The 21394-nt window shown below is 45.5% G+C and overlaps 1 protein-coding gene across 7 annotated transcripts in view; it reads left to right on the top strand.

Annotated features, from left to right (window-relative positions):
- Nucleotides 1–21394, top strand: part of PTPRT (protein tyrosine phosphatase receptor type T) — a 1153310-nt gene that overhangs the window by 439926 nt on the left and 691990 nt on the right. For all 7 annotated transcript variants that reach the window (XM_070381763.1, XM_070381762.1, XM_070381758.1 and 4 more), the window contains exon 6: nucleotides 15258–15432. In XM_070381763.1, the coding sequence (XP_070237864.1) occupies nucleotides 15258–15432 (175 nt within the window). The remainder of the gene's footprint in view (nucleotides 1–15257; nucleotides 15433–21394) is intronic.

Below are 21394 nucleotides of genomic sequence, written 5' to 3'. Positions count from 1 at the left end.
AGGAGGTGTGGGTTTGATCCCTGGTCAGGAAGCTGAGATCTCACATGCTTTGTGGCCAAAACCCCCAAAACATAAAAGCAGTATTTTAATAAATTCAATAAAGACGTTAAAAAAACAAACAAACTTCTAACAAACTTTGTCCCTTAAGCCCAGATTTCCGGGGTTGAGGCAAACTGAATATTTTAGATGCTAAGTACATTTGCATTTCCATATAACTTTTTTGTCAGTTTCTACAAAAAAAGCCTGTTAGGGTTTTGATGGGGGTTTATTGCATTGAATCTGTAGATCACTTTGGGGAAAACTGACATCTTAACAATAACGAAACTTGTCGCCATGAACATGGTATATTTCTTTACTTATTAAGATCTCTAGTAATTCCACCAAGCAAGGTTTTATAATTTTCAGTATCCAGGTCTTGTATATCTTTAGTCAGACTTATCCCTAAGTATGTCCCATTTTTGATGCTACTTACTGTAGAAGACTTCTAGAAAACCCAGTTTCTGATTTTTCATTACTAGTATATATAGAAATACCATTGACTTTGCTATATTGATCATGTACCCTGCAACCTTGTTTAACCTACTATGGCTATTTAAATTTAAATCAATTAAAATACCTCCAATTCAGAACTCAGATGCTCAGCTACACTGGTCACATTTCAAGTGCATGAGAGCCACCTGTTCTCATGGCTACCATGTTGGACACATACAGAGAACATTTCTGACCTTGCAGAGAGTCCTATGGGAAAGTGCAGCTCTTTGAAGTCATCGCCTCCATTCAAGGAATGAGGAATATGGCTCCAAAGAAGCTGACTCCCATGACCTCAAACTTCGTATACTTAAAGATCTCTATCATCCCTTCTTACTGACATTTTGGATGTTGGTCCTTAACTCACTCCCAGCACATTTTGATGGGAGTTCATAGTGTCATTTCTCTTCTTGCTTTTGAGCCCATTTCCTGCAGTTGGAAGATCCCTGGGCAGAGAAAGCACATCTGTGGATTTATTTCTTGCTTCTTAGCAGTAAAGTAGAATAAAAATAGCAGTAAATAATAATGCCTGTTCCTCCTGCTTCCTAGGGCTGTATGCAGACCACAGGATAGCACAGGAAACGTCCATGTGTCACTCAAGGATTAAGTAATGCTATTTATTCATTATAGTTAGTATTAAATGCATTAGGCTCCCAGGAAGCTCTGTCAATTCAATGGCGTTGCCTCAGTTGGGTCATGAGAATAAGAAGAGACAGTCATAGTACATTCAGCATCTGTATTTGGGCTTTCCAATTATTTTATGAATGTTATTGCTACAGTTCTGAGTGTTGTGTGCTCCAAACCTTGAGTCTAACAGTGGAAGGATGTTCAAGCAGAATGTAATCAAACTTTTGAAGAAAATAGACAGAAACACAAGGTTTAGAACTCTTCTACATCTTTTTTATCTACTTTTCATTGTAAACCAAACCTTATTTCACAGAACGCTTTTCAGGTGGCTTACAGTAGAACATAAAGCATAACAAGATAGCATAAATTAAAAGTGAGGCAACACAAGGCAGGAGGAAAATAACACTTGGGAGCTGATCAGATGCAAAAAAGCCCTGCATTTCTGTACGTCTGCTGCTTCTGGTGAGTCACAGGCAGAGCCCACAGGGCCACGGCCACCGACAGAAGAAGGAAAGCTTGGCAGCTACACTGTTCACATTGTCCCTGAGATAAACACAAACCAATTGCTCCAGAAATTCTAGCTGTTGTTCACACGGAAGCCAGACAGGAATTGTTCCCAGGAGTCCTCATAAAGAAAGCAGCGTGTGATGTAGGGAACAACATTTTCCACCGCAGTCTTACGAAGAGCACACAAGTGATTCATAGGCTTGTTTTCCATAATGATGCTCTGGGTTAAAAGCAGTTTGGGGGGACTTCTCTGGTGGCCCAGTGGTTAAGAACCTGCCTGCCAATGCAGGGGATGTGAGTTCGATCCCTGGTCCAGGAAGATTCCACATGCTGTGGCGCAGCTAAGCCCATGCACCGCAACGACTGAGCCCCCGTGCTCTAGAGCCCACGTGGTGCAACTGCCAAAGCCCACGTGCTAGAGCCTGGGCTCGGGAGCAAGAGAAGCCCACGCGATGAGCAGCCCGCGCACCATAACTAGGGAGCACCTCCCCACTCGCCGCAGCGAGAGAAAGCCCACGCACAGCCACGAAGACCCAGGGCGGCCAAAAATTAAATACATAATGCATTAAATTCCTTAAACAGGCAATCTTAGGAGTGGCCATTGAGGGGGGAGATGGGGTTGGCAGTGTGATATGGGAGAGGCCCCTGATCCATCTGCATTCTGGGCTACTTCAGATGTTTCTGGAGAGTGAATAGCTTCCATAACTAGGAAACCACCAGAAATGTTGTCTCTCTCGTCTATATTTCAGGAAATATTGGGAGGTAGACGGCTTACGCTGTGCTGTCTGGCAAAACGCCCACTAGGCCAGTTAAGTCCCGGCTTACATGCAACAGTGGTATAGTTGGAAGTAGGTTAACGTCTTTCTATAATGTATGAAATGCCTGTCATGACACCTGCCACCCAGGGGACAGTCGCAGCCCTGATCTGAGACAGGCGGGCTAAGGCAGTGGCAGATTTCTCATGAAATACTGCTTTGGATTTATTCCACCGTCTAGAGGACCAGCCTGCAGACTTGCCAAAGTTCTGTTCCATTCCCAGGGCTGGGGCGGTTCAGCCTGAGAATCTCCAGAGTGAGTGAAACAGCCACTTTGTGGCCGAGAGTCCACAGGACACCTGCAGCTGGTGTGTTTTTCAACAATGTTATTTCTTGCTGTAGCGCCAAGATAAGCTGACCAATCACTAAATCACTGAACATGGACTTTTTTTAACTGCCAGTTTTAAGTTGGGAGATAAGGTAGTGACTTTATTCTCAAAAGAGTATGTTAGTGGCCCTTCTTCCTGGCACTGGTTAGGGAGCACTTGTTGGAATCAGAATTAGGGGGTAGATCCCTGTGGCCTGTTGTAGAGAATGCTTGCCTTTTCTATAGAACAGGAATCTATAGCCTGCTTGTCCCTAAGGGCTTTCAGATTATAATTTAGTAAATTAAAAAGGAAGACTACCCACACACCTATTTTGACCCATCTGGAAACTTAATATGTTCCTTGCTATTGTTCAGTCACTAAGTCACGTCCGACTCTGCGACCCCATGGACTGTAGCCTGCCAGGCTCCTCTGTACATGGTATTCTCCAGACAAGAATACTGGAGTGGGTAGCCGTTTCTTTCTCCAGGGGATCTTCCTGACCCAGGGTTGGCTCCTGCATTGGCAGGCAGATTCTTGACTGCTGAGCCACCAGGGAAGCCAGTATACTCCTTAGAAGACCCCGTCTGCTGGTGCCAGTTTTCATGGTGTTCATTTCTGCATGAAAATGGGTTTCCCTGGTGGCTCAGAGGTTAAAGCATCTGCCTGGAATGTGAGAGACCCGGGTTTGATCCCTGGGTTGGGAAGATCCCCTGGAGAAGGCAATGGCAATACATTCCAGCACTCTTGCCTGGAGAATCCCATGGAGGGAGGAGCCTGGTAGGCTATAGTCCATGGGGTTGCAGAGTTGGACACGACTGAGCGACTTCACTCACTTTCTGCATAAAAATAGACAGACAGGCTTATCCAGAAATGTGTATACATGGACTTCCCTGGTGGTCTAGTGGTTAAGAATCCACCTGCCAATGCAGGGGACACAGATTCGATCCTTGGTCCAGGAAGATTCCATGTGCTGCAGAGCAACTAAGTCTGTGTACCACAGCTGCTGAGCCCATACGCCTAGAGCCTGTGCTCTGCAACAGGAGAAGCCTCCACAGTGAGAAGCCCATTCGCTGCAACTAGAGAGTAGTCCATGTGCAGCATGAAGACCCAGCACAGGCACAAATAGATAAAACCTGGGAAAAAGCAGATAAAAGCTAATTGAAGCCATGAAATTAAAAGACGCTTGCTCCTTGGAAGAAAAGCTGTGACCAACGTAGACAGCATATTAAAAAGCAGACATTACTTTACCAACAAAGCTCTGTCTAGTCAAAGCTATGGTTTTTCCAGTAGGTGTGTATGAATGTGAGAGTTGGACTCTACAGAAAGATGACTGCCAAATAATTGATGCTTTTGAACTACGGTGTTGGAGAAGACTCTTGAGAGTCCCTTGGACAGCAAAGAGATCAAACCAGTCCATCCTAAAAGAAATCAGTCTTGAATATTCATTGGAAGGGCTGATACTGAAGCTCCAATACTTTGGCCACCTGATGTGACGAGCCAACTCATTAGAAAAGACCCTGATGCTGGAAAGATTGAAGGCGGGAGGAGAAGGGGGCGACAGAGGATGAGACGGTTGGATGGTATCACCGACTCAATGGACAGGAGTTTGAGAAGGCTCCAGGAGTTGGTGATGGGCAGGGAAGCCTGGTGTGCTGCATTCCATGGGGTCGAAAGGAGTCAGACACGACTGAGTGACTGAACTGAAAGTTATAAACAAGCTCATCTTGTTCTGGGATGATTTCTTCCTCAGGTGAAGCATGAAGTGCCACTGTCTCTGGTGCAAGAGCCTCATTCATAATTCACTGATTCCTTATGTGATGTGTTGGCCTAAGGAATTCAAACTTGTGAATTTTTAAGCATTTTTGTTTTCAAGCAGATAAACAGTGTGCATCCTGAGTGGAATGTCTAGTAAGTGAAGCAGCCTACAGTTTGGGGAACTCTTTTGAAAAAAGGGGAAAAAAAAGGACAATATTCAGAGTGCAACTAAGTGGAACCATAGTGACAGTATTATCAGTGTAGCACCATGAAAATGTACCTGGTACATCTTTTTTTGGAAAGTAATTTGGCAGGAGCTATCTAACACCTTTAAATGTACATATTCTTCCAGCAAGTAATTCCACTTTGGGGAATTTACCTAAAAAATAACCAAAGACAGAGAAAAAATTTATCTGCAAGTGTGTTCTACAGGATGAAAAATCGAAAACAACCTAAATGTCCCAACAAAAGGGGCTGGTCAAGCAAATGGGCCAGGCTATGGAAGCATAGTTAATGCCATTCTCACAATGTACATTTTAGTGAAAATAGCAAGCTATAAAACAGTATGCCCAACAGATTAATTCTGTATCAAAAAGCAACCACATGTATGCACATATTTACATAGTTTTATACATACCTGTATAAATGCACACATATAACACTATAAAACACGTATCAGAATACTTAATGATTGATTGTGATGATGGATGATGAATTTTTTTGTAATAATTTTGTTTGGCTGCACCTGGTCTCAGTTGCAGCACACAGGATCCTCAGTCTTTGCTGTGGCACGTGGGAACTCTTAGTTTCAGCATGTGAGATCTAGTTCTCTGACCAGGGATCGAACCTGGGCCCCTGGCATTGGGAGCTTGGGGTCTTCGTTACTGGATCACCAGGGAAGTCCCTACTTTCATCTTTAATCTTTTCTGTCTCATCCAAATATTCTAAAATAAATATAGGTAACTGATGTTAACAGAAAAAAAAAATGCTGTTAAAAGAGGGAAAGATGACCACCTTTTACTAGGTACAGAATATTCTAAGGATGGTAGGAGCCTTCACAGGACATAACAGAATTAGAGGTAGTTAGGCCAGCAGATGCAGGAGGTATAGAAGATGCAGGTTCGATCCCTGGGTCAGAAAGATTTCCCTGGAGAAGGGAATGGCAACCCACTCCAGTACTTTTGCCTGGGCAGTCCCATAGACGGAGGAGCCTGGTGGGCTGTAGTCCATGGGGTTGCAAAGAGTCGGACACGACTGAGCGACTGAGACCACACGCACACGCACACACACGCCAACAGAAGTGGTGGCAGTGGTCCCCATTGGGGATATGGGTTCAGTTACCCTAGCCTCCTCCGACCATCACCACCACGCTGGATAACTGTTCATTAAGGTGGGAGAGGTTTAGAAGTATTTTTGTGTGTTGCCTGGTCTTTGTAGAAGACTGTGGCCTGTGAGATCCACACACTTCTCAGGGGCTCTGGGGCAGGGCCTGTCAGCCCCACAGCAAGGGGGACTTGCAGGCCTCCCTGCAAAGGATTCACTCCATTGGAATTCATATGGCAAATAATATCTGAAGAGTCTCAGAAATGAGGCCATGTGTCCAGAGCTTCTGCACAGATCACAGGAGGGGCGCATACATGTTTGGACAAATCACGGGCATTGTTACGGGGTGCAGACCCTAATCTGGCAGAAGAGGCTCCTGCCCTGTGAAGCCATCGGCGCGGTAGCAGCACCCCGGAGCTGACAAGATAAACAGGCATGTCAGTCCTCTGCAGCAGATTCTTCCAGTAAACCTGTTTTTCCCGCTCCCTGAAGGGCTACCTCCTCTCCTGCTCCTCCATCATTATTTTTATTATTCCCTATACTTGGCTTTTCTTTCAGCATTTGATGATGCCGACTGCTTCCTCCTTGAAAATTTTCCTGCCCTCTTGGTCCCATCATGTGTCCGCAACTATGAAAGGTCATTGCAAGCTCATGAGTTAGCTTGCCCATTGTGCGGATGCTGGCAGAAGACACGAGACTCTTGGGTCAGAGACCAAGGACTCTGTTACTCATCCCCCAGTAGGCAGCATGAGTTTCATGTCTGCAACAGTTTCCCTTTTCCCCCACCCACACCCCCAAGTCCTGGTGGGAAGATGATGTGGGGTGGATCTGGGTGGGGTTTACACACAGCCAGTCTGTGCCATCGCCTGGGATCCCCACACTTAGGAAACCCTAGTCTTTTATTATTACCTTTGAGATCTAATTTACAAGCCATAAAGCTCAATGAGTCTACACCTGTATGGGTTTTAGTGTGTCTACAGAGTCATGGCACCATAGCCACAAGCTCGCTCTTTCCTCCTTTTCACCTGCAGGGCCCCCAGACTTTAATTCAAGTTCCTTTAGGGTGACTTAGGAGATGGACATCTAGCTGGGGTTTGGATCTGCATGGGGTTGGGTTCTCTTAGGTTCCTCTGCACCAGATGCATGGTCCTTACCTTCCTCCATCCTGTGCAACTCATCTCTGACGACTGTAGGCAACTCTGACCTGGAAATGTCCCTTCTCATGTGTGTTCTTTGCTCCTTTACTTACAAAGCACCTTTTAAATATATATATATATATATATTTTTTTTTTTTTTTGACTTCCCTGGGGCTTAGTTGTGGCTTGTGGACTCTTCAGTCTTCACTGAAGCTTGTGAGATCTTTTTTTAGTTGTGGCATGTGGGATCTGGTTCCCTGTGGTACCAGGGATCCAACCTGGGCCCTCTGCACTGGGAGCATGGAGTCTTAGCCACTGGACCACTAGGGGAGTCCCTGCTCCTTTAATTCCTGATATCTTGTCTTCAGTATTTTCCCTCGGCCCACTCCCTATTTATGTACATCGGGATTTGAGCCAGCTCACCCCTGCCCTGGCACACGGGCGCTGGGAGGAAGAGTGGTGGGCCTGCTTCTTGCCCTCACGGAACTTTCCTTTCAACAGTGGAGACAGACGTTAAGCAACTAGTCACGGACTTAAATGTTTCATCACACATGTGACGAGGTTCCCAGGGGGTGAAAGAGTCTGCTGAGGAGGTAGGGAGTAGGGAGGGGTGGGAGTACTATGAGTCTCAGAGAAGCACCCTCGGAAGAAGTGGCCTGTGAGCAGAGTTCAGAAAGGTGAACCGAAAATAATCAAAGAGCCATCAGGCCACCCAGGGCGATAGCCCGTGCACAGACCCTTCACCACCGGCTCATCCTCTTTGTTCAGGGCTGACGGATCCCTGTGGGGCTTCTGCCAGGACCTTCCTGCCGCTGCAGGAACTCCGAACCCAGAAATCAACCTGAACTGGGCAGTCAGCCACGCGTGCAGTGGTCCCTTGGGAGGCCTTGAACATAGCTAATCAAAAATGATTTATGTCCACTTCAATTTCTTTTAACTTTTAATAAAGAATAATCAAAAGCTATTCTGTAGAGATTTCCAAAGAGGTACAAATATGGTCTTAAGAGAATCAATGGGCCAGATTTTAGCAAGTTGCTAAATGTCATGCTATTGAAGCAAGCAGTGTGACTAGAAAAGAATTTTCATCATGAATGAATTGTGGGAATTTCACCTAAATATTTTCTAGCCAGGATATTTCTGGAGCAATTGGAGTAATTTTCAACTGGAAATGGTGGCCTAATTTTACATGGGTGTTTGCACGCACTCATGGCTCTAGGAGCTCAAATCAGCACACAGGAGGCTTCCAGGATCTGAGTGTTAGAATACCTCCTGTAAGACAGGCATAATGTCAGTTGCACAGTTTCCTCTTATTAAAGACAGTAATGTTTCCACTTCTGCCGATTATAAATCAATTGCAAGCCTGCATGCACTCCCTGTAATAATGACAGCCGTTTTTGCAGGCTGTGTCTTATCTCTTTGTGAAGAGAATAATGTCCTGACACAGGAGCAGAGACGATGGGGAATTGCAGAATGGCAAGGCCATTATAGCTACCTTGATAGCTAATCAGGTGATATGAAAACAGCAGAGTCTCCCTGGCTTTTCAGGTGCTTTTCTTGTCTTCCTTTCTAGATAGTTCCTGAAGATAGAGGGGTTTTCGCCTGGGTGTGAAAGGATGTACAAATGCCACCGGGTCAGAAATGTTCCAATTTAGGCCTTTGCAACCCCTGCTCTTGCAGAGTCTGTGCTCTCAGAACAAACCGACTTATTCCATGTAACACAAAACAAACTAAGGGAAGGTGGAATTCGAATTGTTTTAAAAGAGAAACAGATGAAGAGGCGAAAGGGAAAACGATTTCTAAAGGAATTGTTGCCACCATGGGAGAGACATGGGTATAAAAATGGGATTAAGCAGGACTACCAGTGAGGCTACAAAAATGTCTTTGTTCAGCTTAGAACACATGTGCCCTCCTGGGTGGATAGATTGGAAAAAGCTTCCCTGTCTGGGCATGTGCAGCCCCAAGGAATATAGCAGGCAGACAGAGCCTTTGGGCAAAGGAAACAGGTAACTCTTCTCCAGGTGGATTTGGTCTGCCTGTGGTCACGACTGCTGCTTTGCCAATAGAGTAGTGTCTGGACTGGGGTGCCACACCGGTGGTCCCTGGCTCGACATCTTTGGTGTGGTGACCAGTCGCTCAACCTCAGGACGTGGCCTGGATTTAAGGAATGTTTACATGTTTCGTGGTATTATTTGGACCCTTGCTTAACAATGAGGGACTTAAGATGACATTAGCCTTCAAGTCTTGGAGATGTAGGACAAGGCCAGCAGACTCAGCGTCACTCTGGAACTTGTTATAAATGCAGATTAGCTCGGACTTCCCTGGTGGTCCAGTGGCTAAGGATCCATCTGCCAGTACAGGGGACACGGGTTTGATCCCTGGTCCGGGAAGATTCCACTTGCCACGGAGCAACTAAGCCCACAACTAATGAGTCCACGTGCCTGGAGCCCGTGCTCCTCTTTAAGAGAAGCCACAGCAATGAGAAGCCTGCCTGCCACAACCAGAGAAAGCCTAGGTGCAGCAAAGATGACCCAGCGCAGCCAAAAAATAAATTTTTTTGAAAATTAAGTGCAGAATGTCTAGCCTCACTCCTGACCTACTGAGTCACCTTGGAGGTGATTCTTACGTATGCTAACGTTTGAGAGCCACTGCTTTAGACTGATAGAGTTGGGATAAGAAAACCCCAGACTGGTAGCACATTGGCTATGGTGTCCCTTAATAATATATCCAGAAAGTCTGCTAACCAGGAATTCAGGAAGATGTTTTGCTCCTCCCCACACAGATATTTCTGACTTTGAGACTCCCAAGGTTTCTAGAAAGCTAGGTATCTATCACATTGGTTCCCAAACTGTATTCGGTGGGGCAGTACTTTCCTGCAGGATGGCATGTGATGTTCTTTAAACAAGCAAATGAGTTTCTGCAGCACTGAACACTACCCTCCTCACAGTGTCGCAGGCTAAGTGTGCACTGTCATGTACTGGCCAGCAGCTGGCTGATGTGAATAAGGCCTCAGTGTCTAGAATCTGATCACTTGGGTCCACATCCTAACTCCAGCATCATTCCGCAGAGTCTTGTAAGGTTTTGTTCGTCGTCCTATGGTTCAGGGACCAGCATCATCGACAAGACTTGGAAACTTGCTGGAAGTGAAGCATATCAAGGGATTTCCATGGTGGTCCGGTGGTTAAGACTCCACACTCCCATTGCAGTGGGCCAGGGTTCGATTCCCGGTGAGGAAACTAGACCCTGCCCGCCCAGACTAAAGATCCTTTGTGCTACAACCAAGACCCAGCTCAGCCAAATAAATAAATTTTAAAAAATGAATTATGTCAAGTAATTCACAGACTCGAGGAATCAGAGTCTGCATTTTTAATGAGATTCCCTAGGTGGCCTGTATGCACATTAATATGAAAAGTACTATTTTAAATCATTCAAAAAACTATGATCATGGCATCTGGTCCCATCATGTCATGGCAAATAGATGGGGGAAAATGGAAGCAGTGACAGATTTTATTTTCTTGGACTCCAAAATCACTGCGGACAATGACTGCAGCCATGAAATTAAAAGGTGCTTGCTCCTTGGGAGAAAAACTATGATCAACCTAGACAGCATATTAAAAAGCAGACACATTACTTTGCCAACAAAGGTCCATCTAGTCAAAGCTGTGGTTTTTCCAGTAGTCATGTATGGATGTGAGAGTTGGACTATTAAAAAAAAAGCTGAGCACCAAAGAATTGATGCTTTTGAACTGTGGTGTTGGAGAAGACTCCAACTTATTGGACAGCAAGGAGATCCAACCAGTCCATCCTAAAGGAAATCAGTCCTGAATATTCATTGGAAGGACTGATGCTGAAACTCCAATACTTGGGCCACCTGATGCAAAGAACTGACTCATTTGAAAAGACTCTGATGCTGGGAAAGATTGAAGGCAGGAGGAGAAGGGGACAATAGAGGATGAGATGGTTGGATGGCACCACCGAGTCAATGGACATGAGTTTGAGTAGACTCCGAGAGTTGGTGATGGACAGGGAGGCCTGGCGTGCTGCAGTCCATGGGGTTGCAAAGATTCAGACACAATGTAGTGACTGAACAATGACAACAATTCTAAATCATGTCATTTGACCTCTCTCTGCCTCAGTTTCCTCATTTGAGAAATAGCAATATTCTTAGGACTTATTTCATGCCTTATCATGCATCAGAATCACCTACAGGGTTTTTGAAAGCAAAAGTGTCCTTCCCCCACCCCTATAGTGTTCCTGGTTTATTAGGTCCAGTGTGGGGACAGAAAATTTGCATTTCTAGCAAGTTCCAAGGACTGCTAATGCAGTGAGTCTGGGCACCATCCTTGGAGAACCACCACTCTAGATTATTCTAAGAGCGTTGCTCATTCTCTGCTGACCATGTTTTCTTCCTTGAAGGATGCTATTTTAATACTTGGCTTTATGTTTATGTTTTGCCCTTTTTGCTGTTTTGCTGGAATCTTAGCCCTGGCCTATAAATTCTTCTGCGCAGAAATTATACCTTCCACACTCCACACTCTCTTATTTTCTGTTTTGTTAAATAATGAGTACATTTCCAGTGTGATTAATAATAGAATGAGGGAAAGGGAAAAGACAACTCAGATTACCAACCCCAATAAACAGCCTCCACAAAGGTATAGCAGCCCTCGAATTCTCATTAAAATGAACATTTCTCCCAGGTTCCCAGGTCACACTGATGCTGTTAGTCTGCGCCCCACCATTTGAAAAGGACTTCTCCTAGGAACTTTAGGTGGATTAAGCATAGGCCACTTAACACAACACCTGACGCAGACTGAGCATTCAGTTATGTACGTTAATGTGACTTCTACCTAATAAACACTCAGACGAATCCCATGCTTTGAACAAAATATTTACCAAACTCTGTTATGGAACTGTATTCACAGGGGATATATTGACTTTTCAGAGGAAGCAGTGTGTTATTGCAGGGGTGCTTGAGCTTCCCATGTTGTCAGCGTTCTATGGAAATCAGTTCCTAGTCTCTCTCTTTTTAAAAAACTTTTTGAACATAGATTCAGGAGCAGACAACCAGCAAATCTCAAGGCAGTGGCTCATGGGCTTTCCAGAGACCCTATGGGAGGAGGGCATGGCAACCCACTCCAGTATTCTTGCCTGAAGAATCCCACAGACAGAGGAGCCTGGCAGGCTACAGTCCATGGGGTCACAGAGAGTCGGGCACGACTGAAGCGGCTTAGCATGTATGCTCGTATAGAGTACTGGCGGAAAAGGCAGAGATAGGAAGGTGGTGGGTAGAATGGAGCAAAGTATGCTTTACGAGCCAGTGCCCCCAGACCATGCTTCTGTCTGGGGAACCCAACCTAAGACACTGTTTTGAGTGCCCACTGGGAAATTGATTCAGTTGAGTCATCGACTAGAAGATGATTCATTTTATAACAGATATAGCTCTCCAACACTTGCCACAAGAAGAGGCGTGCCTGGAACTTTCGGAGGAAGGGTGTACTTATGGGTGAAAAATATTAGAGGCGGCAAAAGAAGACTTCCAACAAGATGAAGCGGTAACATGGGCCTAAGGGTTTCGTAGAATTTTCCACAGGCTTCAGCGTGCACCATCTGTGTCCTGCACCTCTCTGGCTTTTCCCAGGACTTTGACTTCCCCTCACTGTCCTCCTCTTTCTGAGCATCCCAGCATCTGAATCCCTATGCACTTACATGGCATTTAATGTCATGGCTGGAAAGCTTTACTCTCTCCCCTTGTCTCCGGGCTGTGGTCCACTTCAGGCTTTTGGCATCCCACCTGTGTCCACTCAAACCTATCCATTACCTGGGGGCTGAGGTTTCTGAGTCCTTTCCTGCACAATAAAATTTCCCTTTGTTTTCTCCCCTTTTCTTCTCTGCCTCTGTCTGGGGCTGATGGTGGCTGGTACTTGTGCTTCTTACTCATCCTCTCTGCTTTAAATCCCTTCTCCGTGTTGCCCCAGCATTCTGGCCTCTGAGCCTCTCACCATCCCTGGTCTTCTGGAACCCTTTGCGATCTCTGCCTCAGGGCTCCTCCTGGGTGACTGCTCAGTTGCCTTGACCTTGAGCCTCTGCTTGCCCTTGCGTGTGGGCTCATCTCTCTGAACCTCACCTCCACGGCTCCTTGCCCCGGTCCATCACAGCGCTGTTGCCTTTCATGGTTCTGGGCCCTCAGCTCGTCCCTGTCCGGCTGTTGCCTGCTCCCAATATGACAAATGTGATTATCAAAAGGCCTGTTTTTCCAGAGATTTTATAAGACAACCCACAATTTCTTATTCTTCCATGGGAGAAAGGCTGGTGGTTTCAGGAGCTAAACAGAAAAAATGTAAATGGTTCAAGGGGATGCACTTAATCCTCGCTGGAATCTGACATCATTAAGAAGAAAAGTGAAATAATCCTGGAGGAGACATCAACATAAGATTTAAACTTGAAAAAATTAATATTTTTGCACTTAATGAGTCCTTTGCTGTTTGTGTTAATTCCTTATTACTGATGTAACAAGTTCTGCAAACTGAGTGGATTGAAACAATGGAAACGTATTACTTTACAGTTGTGGAGATCAGAAGTCAGAAATGGGTCTTATGGGCTAAAATCAAGGTGTCAGTGGGCTGTGCTCCTTCTGGAGGTTCCAGGGGAGAATCTCTCCCCTTACCTTTCCCAGTTTCTGGGGGCCACCCCTCCCTGCATTCCTTGGCTCATGGTTCCTTCCTTCATCTTAAGGAGGTCGCACCACTCTGACCTCTGCCTCTGTCGCCACGTCTCTTTCTCTGACTTTGACCATCCAGCCTTCCTCTTCTGCATATAAGTCCTTTTGTTTGATTCGGAATCTCTCTCCATCTCAACATCCGTAATCACATCTTCAGAGTCCCTTTTACTACGTAAAGTGATGTATCTGCAGGCTCTAAGGATTAGAACATAGACATCTTTGAAGGGCTGTTATCCACTTTACCCCACTTCACCTCTAATTTCATGGTTAATTTAGAGCAGCGATCCCCCAGCTTTTAGGCACCAATGACTAGTTTTGTGAAAAGCAAGTTTTTCTACAGACCTTGGGGCTGGGGGTGTGGTTTCAGGATGATCCAAGCACATTCCAGCTACTGTGCACTCTATTTCTATTATTATTAGATCAGTTTCACTTCAGATCATCGGGCATTAGATCCCAGAGGTTGGGGACCCTTGATTTAGAGAGCTCCACTGACACCAGAATATGCTTCAGGTCAAATGTTTTCCATGCCTTCTCATTTATTTGTCACGATAACTCCATGAAGCAAGCCCCAGTATCAGAGCCATGGTTTAAAGGAGGAGCTGAAGGCCAGAGAAATGAAGTTGCCTGCCTGAGTTTGCACAAATGGTATTCACTTGCACTTCTTTTCCTAGCAGTTATTGTAACTTGCTACTGTGAAACAGGGACTTTTTCATACCCAGAATATCACATCTAAGATTCAGGATTGTAAAGACAAAAATGTTGTATTAAAAATGTTGATTCTAGAAATGTTTATCAAGTCAAGAGGCATCAGGGCATGGTGCTAGAGATGAAAAGACCAAAGTCCTGCCCTTGGGCAGCTCACAGTCTATTGAGGGAAACATTTGTTGGAAAAATTGCATGGCAAGTTTGCACCATACATAGGAGAGTGAGGAGCTTTCGAGAAGGTGATATGACAGTCAAGGGCACTTACTGGAGATGCCAATGAGCTGCACCTGGGCTTAAAGGCAGTGAGAGTATCTCCAGGCAGACAGGAGGCTTCGGGCAGTGGAAGCAGCATATGCCAAGGAGGAGAGGTGTTGAAAAGCCCCCATCCATACTGTGCCTGGGGGACAGATTGGTCCACGTAGAGGGCACGCAGGACCTGTGGCTGGGGTACCAGCACACCAGCTGTTTATTGCCACTTTGTGGGCTATGTTTTCACTGACTTACCTGAGTCTGCTCTTGGGGATACCCTGTGGGTTTTGCTTAAGAGATGAACAAAAATGGGAGGAAGTTTAAAGGGCTAAGTGCCAACCTTATATGCAGATGAGCAAGGAGCCAAGGTGTTTAGAAGGGGCTGTGCCCTCTCTTCCTATGGGCAGGCAGCTGCCCTCTCACATCAGCTCCCTAGCAAAGTTTATTCTTGAATCCTGTCACCTACCGATACCAGCAATGGAGACTCATTATGGAAAGTCATGGGCCCCGCGGGTGTGGGGGTGGGTGGAGCTTCCACGCTGGGAGCCTGTGATACTATGATTTCTCCCTCCTTTCCTCTGTCCTGCAGCAATGGAATGGAAGGGACACGGCCCTCATGGTCACCCGTGTGGTCAACCACAGGCGTTTCTCGGCAACAGTCAGTGTGGCAGACACGACCCAGCGGAGCGTGAGCAAGTATCGCTGTGTGATCCGCTCTGACGGTGGCTCCGGTGTGTCCAACTATGCTGAGCTGATCGTGAAAGGTGAGTGCCGCCACCCACGTGGTTGGTCTCATAGGGATCCTTTGGCCCCAAGCTTGCATGGTGGGAAGAGCTAAGACTGCTGTTTTCTTATCTGTGGTTCCTTCACTCATTCCATAGAATGAAACAGCTTTAAATTCTCCCCATCAACCCACTTCAAAAAAAAAATAAAGTTACTGTAAAATCATGCAATATTTCACTGTCATTCAAAGTTGAGTCTTAGATGTAAGATCTGTACATGAAAGCTTATGGGATGGATGACATGGAAGGCATCTCCAAATTTGGCTTTTTTTTTTTTTTTTTGCATTTAAATTTAGAGTGAGCCAATGTCCTTGTGCTTGGGTGGCATTCTGTTACACTGATCGAGAAAACAATTGTTTCTAACGGATATTTTATTGAAAACTCGATACAGTGACAATATTTTAGAAGGACTTTTGAAATAAATAACCCCCACCCTACTGACTTTGAATCAATTTTTTCCCAGTTTTCTTGTTCACCTTGAGGAATCTTTGATGTGTTTTTCCATGAAAATATGTACATTCTCCCTTTTCTGAAGGAGCTGGATATTCCATTCATTTTAAAAAGACTCCATAATCTTTGTTACAGTGCTTAATGGTTGTGTGCTATTTCATCAAGTTCATCACAATCATCCTATTTTTAAAAATCTCTGTCATCATTTAGATAATTCCAGGTGTTTTTGTTTTTATCTTTCCTTTGTGCGTGCAGCAATTAACACCTCAATTGAGTTCTTCCGAAGAGAATATTTTTATTCTACTAAACCAGATTATTTCCTTGGATAAATTCCCTAGAGGTAGAGTTGTTAGGCCAGAGAATATGAGCATCTTTATGGATTTTTCTTTGTGTTGCAATATTGCTTTTGAAAAAAAGAAGGTTGACAGCTTATACTGGAAACCAGCAGTGTATGGATGCTCTCATTTTCCAGCGTTATGTTCACCGGGTAAAATTTTAATATAACGTAATTTAGTGAATGAAATAGTGGAGCTGTTCATGTTAATGCTAGCTGCAGAATGATACCCAGTGTGTTTGAAGATAGAAGCGTTGTTCAACCCCTGAGAAGTCTCCTGAGTTGGTTCCCTTGGTCAAAGGGTGGGTTGGTGTGGAACCTTGACCTCTCTTTGCCCGCCTATGTAATGATTACCTTTCCTGGGTGAGTCTGCCATCTGAGATTCTCTCTCCTGTGCTGTCCTGATTCCAGATGGATATTCACATGGCTGCCCCTTTGTCATTCATCAGATCTCAGCTTGACTGTCAACATGCCATCTTCTCTGAGAGAATTACCCTCTCCTAGCTCCCCGCCATTCTCATGGTCACATTCTATCACATTGCTTTGTTTCTTTTCCATGCTTCACATTTTCAAATTCTATATTTTTCTTCATTTTCTTGGCAGTTTTGTGTCCCCCTTTAGGATATAAGCTCAGCGGAGTTTGTGCCATCTTCCTTGTGTCTCATGGTTCACAGTCAGCCCCCTAAGCTTCGCAGAGTGCCTGGCATACGTGCTGAGCATGCCAAGCCATCTGAGATCACCAGCGTTCCATGGTTTTGCCCTGCATGATCAGTCATTTCGTTTGACTCAACCTTAAAATATTTGTTGAGTGGTGGATCAGTGAATGAGTTATTGGCCTCAGCAGGAATTCATCTCATCGTTGGAATTCTGTGAACACTTAAGTTGAAGATCAACAAATTGAATAGTTATGAACAGAACAACTAACAGGAAAAAATCATCTTTAAACTAGTTTACATTGAGTGCCAATATATATCAAAGAAACTATCATTTTGATCCTGTTAGGCTCGTTTCTTGACTTTTTGGTGCTCTATGGCAGAAAGTGAAGAGGAACTAAAAACCCTCTTGATGAAAGTGAAAGTGGAGAGTGAAAAAGTTGACTTAAAGCTCAACACTCAGAAAACGAAGATCATGGCATTTGGTCCCATCACTTCATGGGAAATAGATGGCGAAACAGTGGAAACAGTGTCAGACTTTATTTTCTTGGGCTCCAAAACCACTGCAGATGGTGACTGTAGCCATGAAATTAAAAGACGCTTACTCCTTGGAAGGAAAGTTATGACCAACCTAGATAGCATATTCAAAAGCAGAGACATTACTTTGCCAACAAAGGTCTGTCTAGTTAAGGCTGTGGTTTTTCCAGTGGTCATGTATGGATGTGCGAGTTGGACTGTGAAGAAAGCTGAGCGCCGAAGAATTGATGCTTTTGAACTGTGGTGTTGGAGAAGACTCTTGAGAGTCCCTTGGACTGCAAGGAGATCCAACCAGTCCATTCTGAGGGAGATCAGCCCTGGGATTTCTTTGGAAGGAATGATGCTAAAGCTGAAACTCCAGTACTTTGGCCACCTCATGTGAAGAGCTGACTCACTGGAAAAGGCTCTGATGCTGGGAGGGATTGGGAACAGGAGGAGAAGGGGACGCCAGAGGATGAGATGGCTGGATGGCATCACTGACTCGATGGATGTGAGTCTGGGCGAACTCCGGGAGTTGGTGATGGACAGGAAGGCCTGGCGTGCTGCGATTCATGGGGTCGCAAAGAGTCGGACACGACTGAGCAACTGAACTGAACTGAAGGTTGATCTATGTGATAAAGTGGCCTTTTCAGGTCTTTCCTATAGTCAGTGAATATGTTACTTCTGAGCTGTGCTTTCTGGACGCTCTCTATACCTGTTGTATGGTGATATCCCACACAGCAATGGAAGCCTCCCTCCCCATCCTGAGAATGGACTGTGTTGTCTCCTGTTGTCCCGGTCTCACTAGCACCTTGCCGTGCCTGGCACAGTGTTGGTAATGAGTGGATTGGATGAATGACTACTGGGGCTAGTGTCGGGCTCTGAACTGTTCACATGCAGACAAATGGAGTCAGACACTCCATTTCGTCTTTCCTTAGGTCCCCAGGTGTGAAGAAGGAGGTGTGGGGCCAAATGCAGAGGCCTCTTGGACAAAGGATGTGGTTTCCATGGAGAAGCATCATGGCTTTTGTTTGGAGGGGTGGCCAGGGTGTCCTGGGGCTGTGGTTTGTCCTTTGCTGGCTGTGTTCCTTGGGCTTGAGTTCAGCCTGGAGGGGGTAGTACCCTGATACAATCCAGGAGCTGTGGATCTGCTCTGCCCCCTCCCCTGTAGCCCTCACCGGTCCATTTTAAGGGGTGCACTGGGTGACCTTCTTCAGAAGTCTCCTTCACCGTGGGTGAAGTTAGGTTTGTGCTCCTGGTGATGGATCCTGTTTTGTTGCACCTTATTGAAATCCTTAATGGAATATCGCATTTTCTTAGTGCCTGTTTTTCTTCCCTGTTGCACTTCTTCTCTTTTTACATTCACTTGGGGGTCAGCTAGAAACTAGACCCCTTCAATGTAGAAGTCCCTTTACGTTCATGATCTTATTTAGTCCTGACTGTGGCTCTGCACCTTGGTTTTATTTTAATTCATTTTACAGCTGTAGGAACATCCACAGCCAGGTTGAGACACAGAGACAGGTCCTTAGGGGCAGAGCGGGGGTTGGCCCAGGGGCTGGATCATTGCTATTTAGGCCTCACCTGGAGGACCCGAGGCTTGTGGCCTTGTCAGTATCTGGCAGCATCGTGTCCTGAACAGTGTCAAAAACATCCAGATAGCAGGCTGGGCTCATAGCAGGGGTCCCTTGACCTATTGCTAACTTTCGTTTTTAACTCATGCATCACGCTCCCGTGTTCCCTTCCTGTCTGGAGTGGGATACCAACTGCCAGATTCCAGAAATGGATTTAACCCTTCCCTACACACACACGCATACACACACACAGACACACACACATAGGACTTCCCTTATGGTCCAGTGGCTAAGACTGTACTTCCAATGCAGGGGACCTGGGTTCGATCCCTGATTTTATTTTCTTAGGCTCACTGTGGATGGTGAGCCCCCAAATCACTGTGAATGGTGACTGCAGCCATGAAATTAAAGACACTTGCTCCTTGGAAGAAAAGCAATGACAAACCTAGACAGCGTATTAAAAAGCAGAGACATCACTTTGCTGACAGAGATCTGTATAGTCAAAGCTATAGTTTTCCCAGTAGTCATGTGTGGATGTGAGAGTTGGACCATCAAGAAGGCTGAGCACCAAAGAATTGATGCTTTCAAACTGTGGTGCTGGAGAAGACTCTTGAGAGTCCAAGGGACTGAATGGAGATCCAACCAGTCCATCCTAAAGGAAATCAGCCCTGAATATTCATTGGAAGGACTGATGCTGAAGCTCTAATACTTTGGCCACCTGATGGGAAGAACTGACTCATTGGTAAAGACCCTGATGCTGGGAAAGATTGAAAGCAGGAAGAGAAGGGGATGACAGAGGATGAGATGTTTGGATGGCATCACCGACTCGATGGACATGAGTTTGAGCAAGCTCCAGGAGTTGGTGATGGACAGGGAAGCCTGACGTGCTACAGTCCATGGGGTCATGAAGAATAGGACACCAGTGAGTAACTGAACTGAACTGAGGTAGATGGGGCAGGACACTTGTCCAGGTCACAATCTTGTTCCCGTATCTGTGGCCCTGGAGAGATCCTTTGAGGCTTCCTGTGCAGAGTGGGGATGGGTACTTCCCTCATGTGCAGAACATACAGGAGGGAATATTAAAGTGGGGGTCATAGGATTTCCCTGGTGGTACAGTGGTTAGGGCTCTGTGCTTACCCTGCAGGGGCACAGATGCAGTCCCTGGCCAGGGAAATAAGATCCCACCTGCTGTACAGCACAGCCAGCATTTTTTACATTTTTTTTTAAATGGGGCCCAACATGTAGGCTTGGGAACATTTGGGTCCTGGAGTTCCCACTACATCAGTCTCCCCAGATTCCTCCTCTATCCACCACCAGTGAGCCAGGGATCTGGAACAAAGGATAAGTTTCTGGTCCTGCTTGTGCTCGGCCTCCTGACCTCATGGGCCCACTCCGCCTGGCATCACTCATTTGGAACTCAGGCCATGCAGGGGTTGGGAGGTCATAGGACCCTCAGCTCCCGAGGGTGCCAGGAGCCGGAGGTCCCTCTGATGCTGTCTGCGGCAGGTGCTTGTGCTGGGCCAAGCTGTGGAGGGCGGGGACCTCTGTCTCCATTTCTGTCTCTGTCTCTCCCTAGGCAGGTGTGTTTATGGCTGGCTTGTGGCTCGTTTACTGTCCTGGGACTGTGAGCATCGGTGCTTCAGAAAACACCACCTCATTTGAGTGTAGGCAATACAAAATTTTCAGGGCAACACACAGATTAAAATGCAAGCAAATTGGAATTACTTCATTCCAAAGAGCTGTTTATTGAGTTGTGATAATGTACCTGAGTATACATTAGATTACTCTGTAATTGAGGTTTCACTCAATTAACAATCTGGCCCCTCAACCTACCTGTTCCAGACCACTGCTCATAAATGCACTAATTTGCTGTCTGTTTCTGGGTTTCCTAAAGTCTTTGATTTCAAGGTATTTTAGCTTATCCCAAGGGCTTAGGTTTCCTCAAATATGCAGATGTGGTCTTGATGACAATTTTCTAACTCATAAAAATTTTGTTGGTGATGGTTTTTTAAAATTTGTCTTCTAACTCCATTTAACAACCTACCATGGTTTCAGAACTTATTATCAATGTACAGATTAGTTCTTCAAAGAAATCCAGTACTGATGCTGAGAGTCAGATGTTTGGATTTAACTCCCTTGTGACTTTCTATCAAGGTAGTTGGGCAGGGTCAAGAGTATAGATTTTGTGTATGGATGTCAGCATCCCAAGTTTCAATCTCAGACCTGGCCCCAGGTCTCTGTGTCTTCAGGGAAATTACATGTTTGCTTCGAGCCTCAGGTTCCTCATCTGTTCAGTGGGGACAGATATAGCTAGTTGGATCCTTATTAGAGGGAAAAAATATATGTATAGCTCTTAGTACAAAATCGGAGAAGACAATGGCACCCCACTCCAGTACTCTTGCCTGGAAAATCGCATGGAT

The sequence above is a fragment of the Bos mutus genome, chromosome 13, assembly GCF_027580195.1.
Source record: "Bos mutus isolate GX-2022 chromosome 13, NWIPB_WYAK_1.1, whole genome shotgun sequence".
NCBI classification, from domain to species: domain Eukaryota; kingdom Metazoa; phylum Chordata; class Mammalia; order Artiodactyla; family Bovidae; genus Bos; species Bos mutus.
The sequence above is the reverse complement of the archived record's forward strand: the minus strand, read 5'-3'. Positions and strand labels throughout refer to the sequence as shown.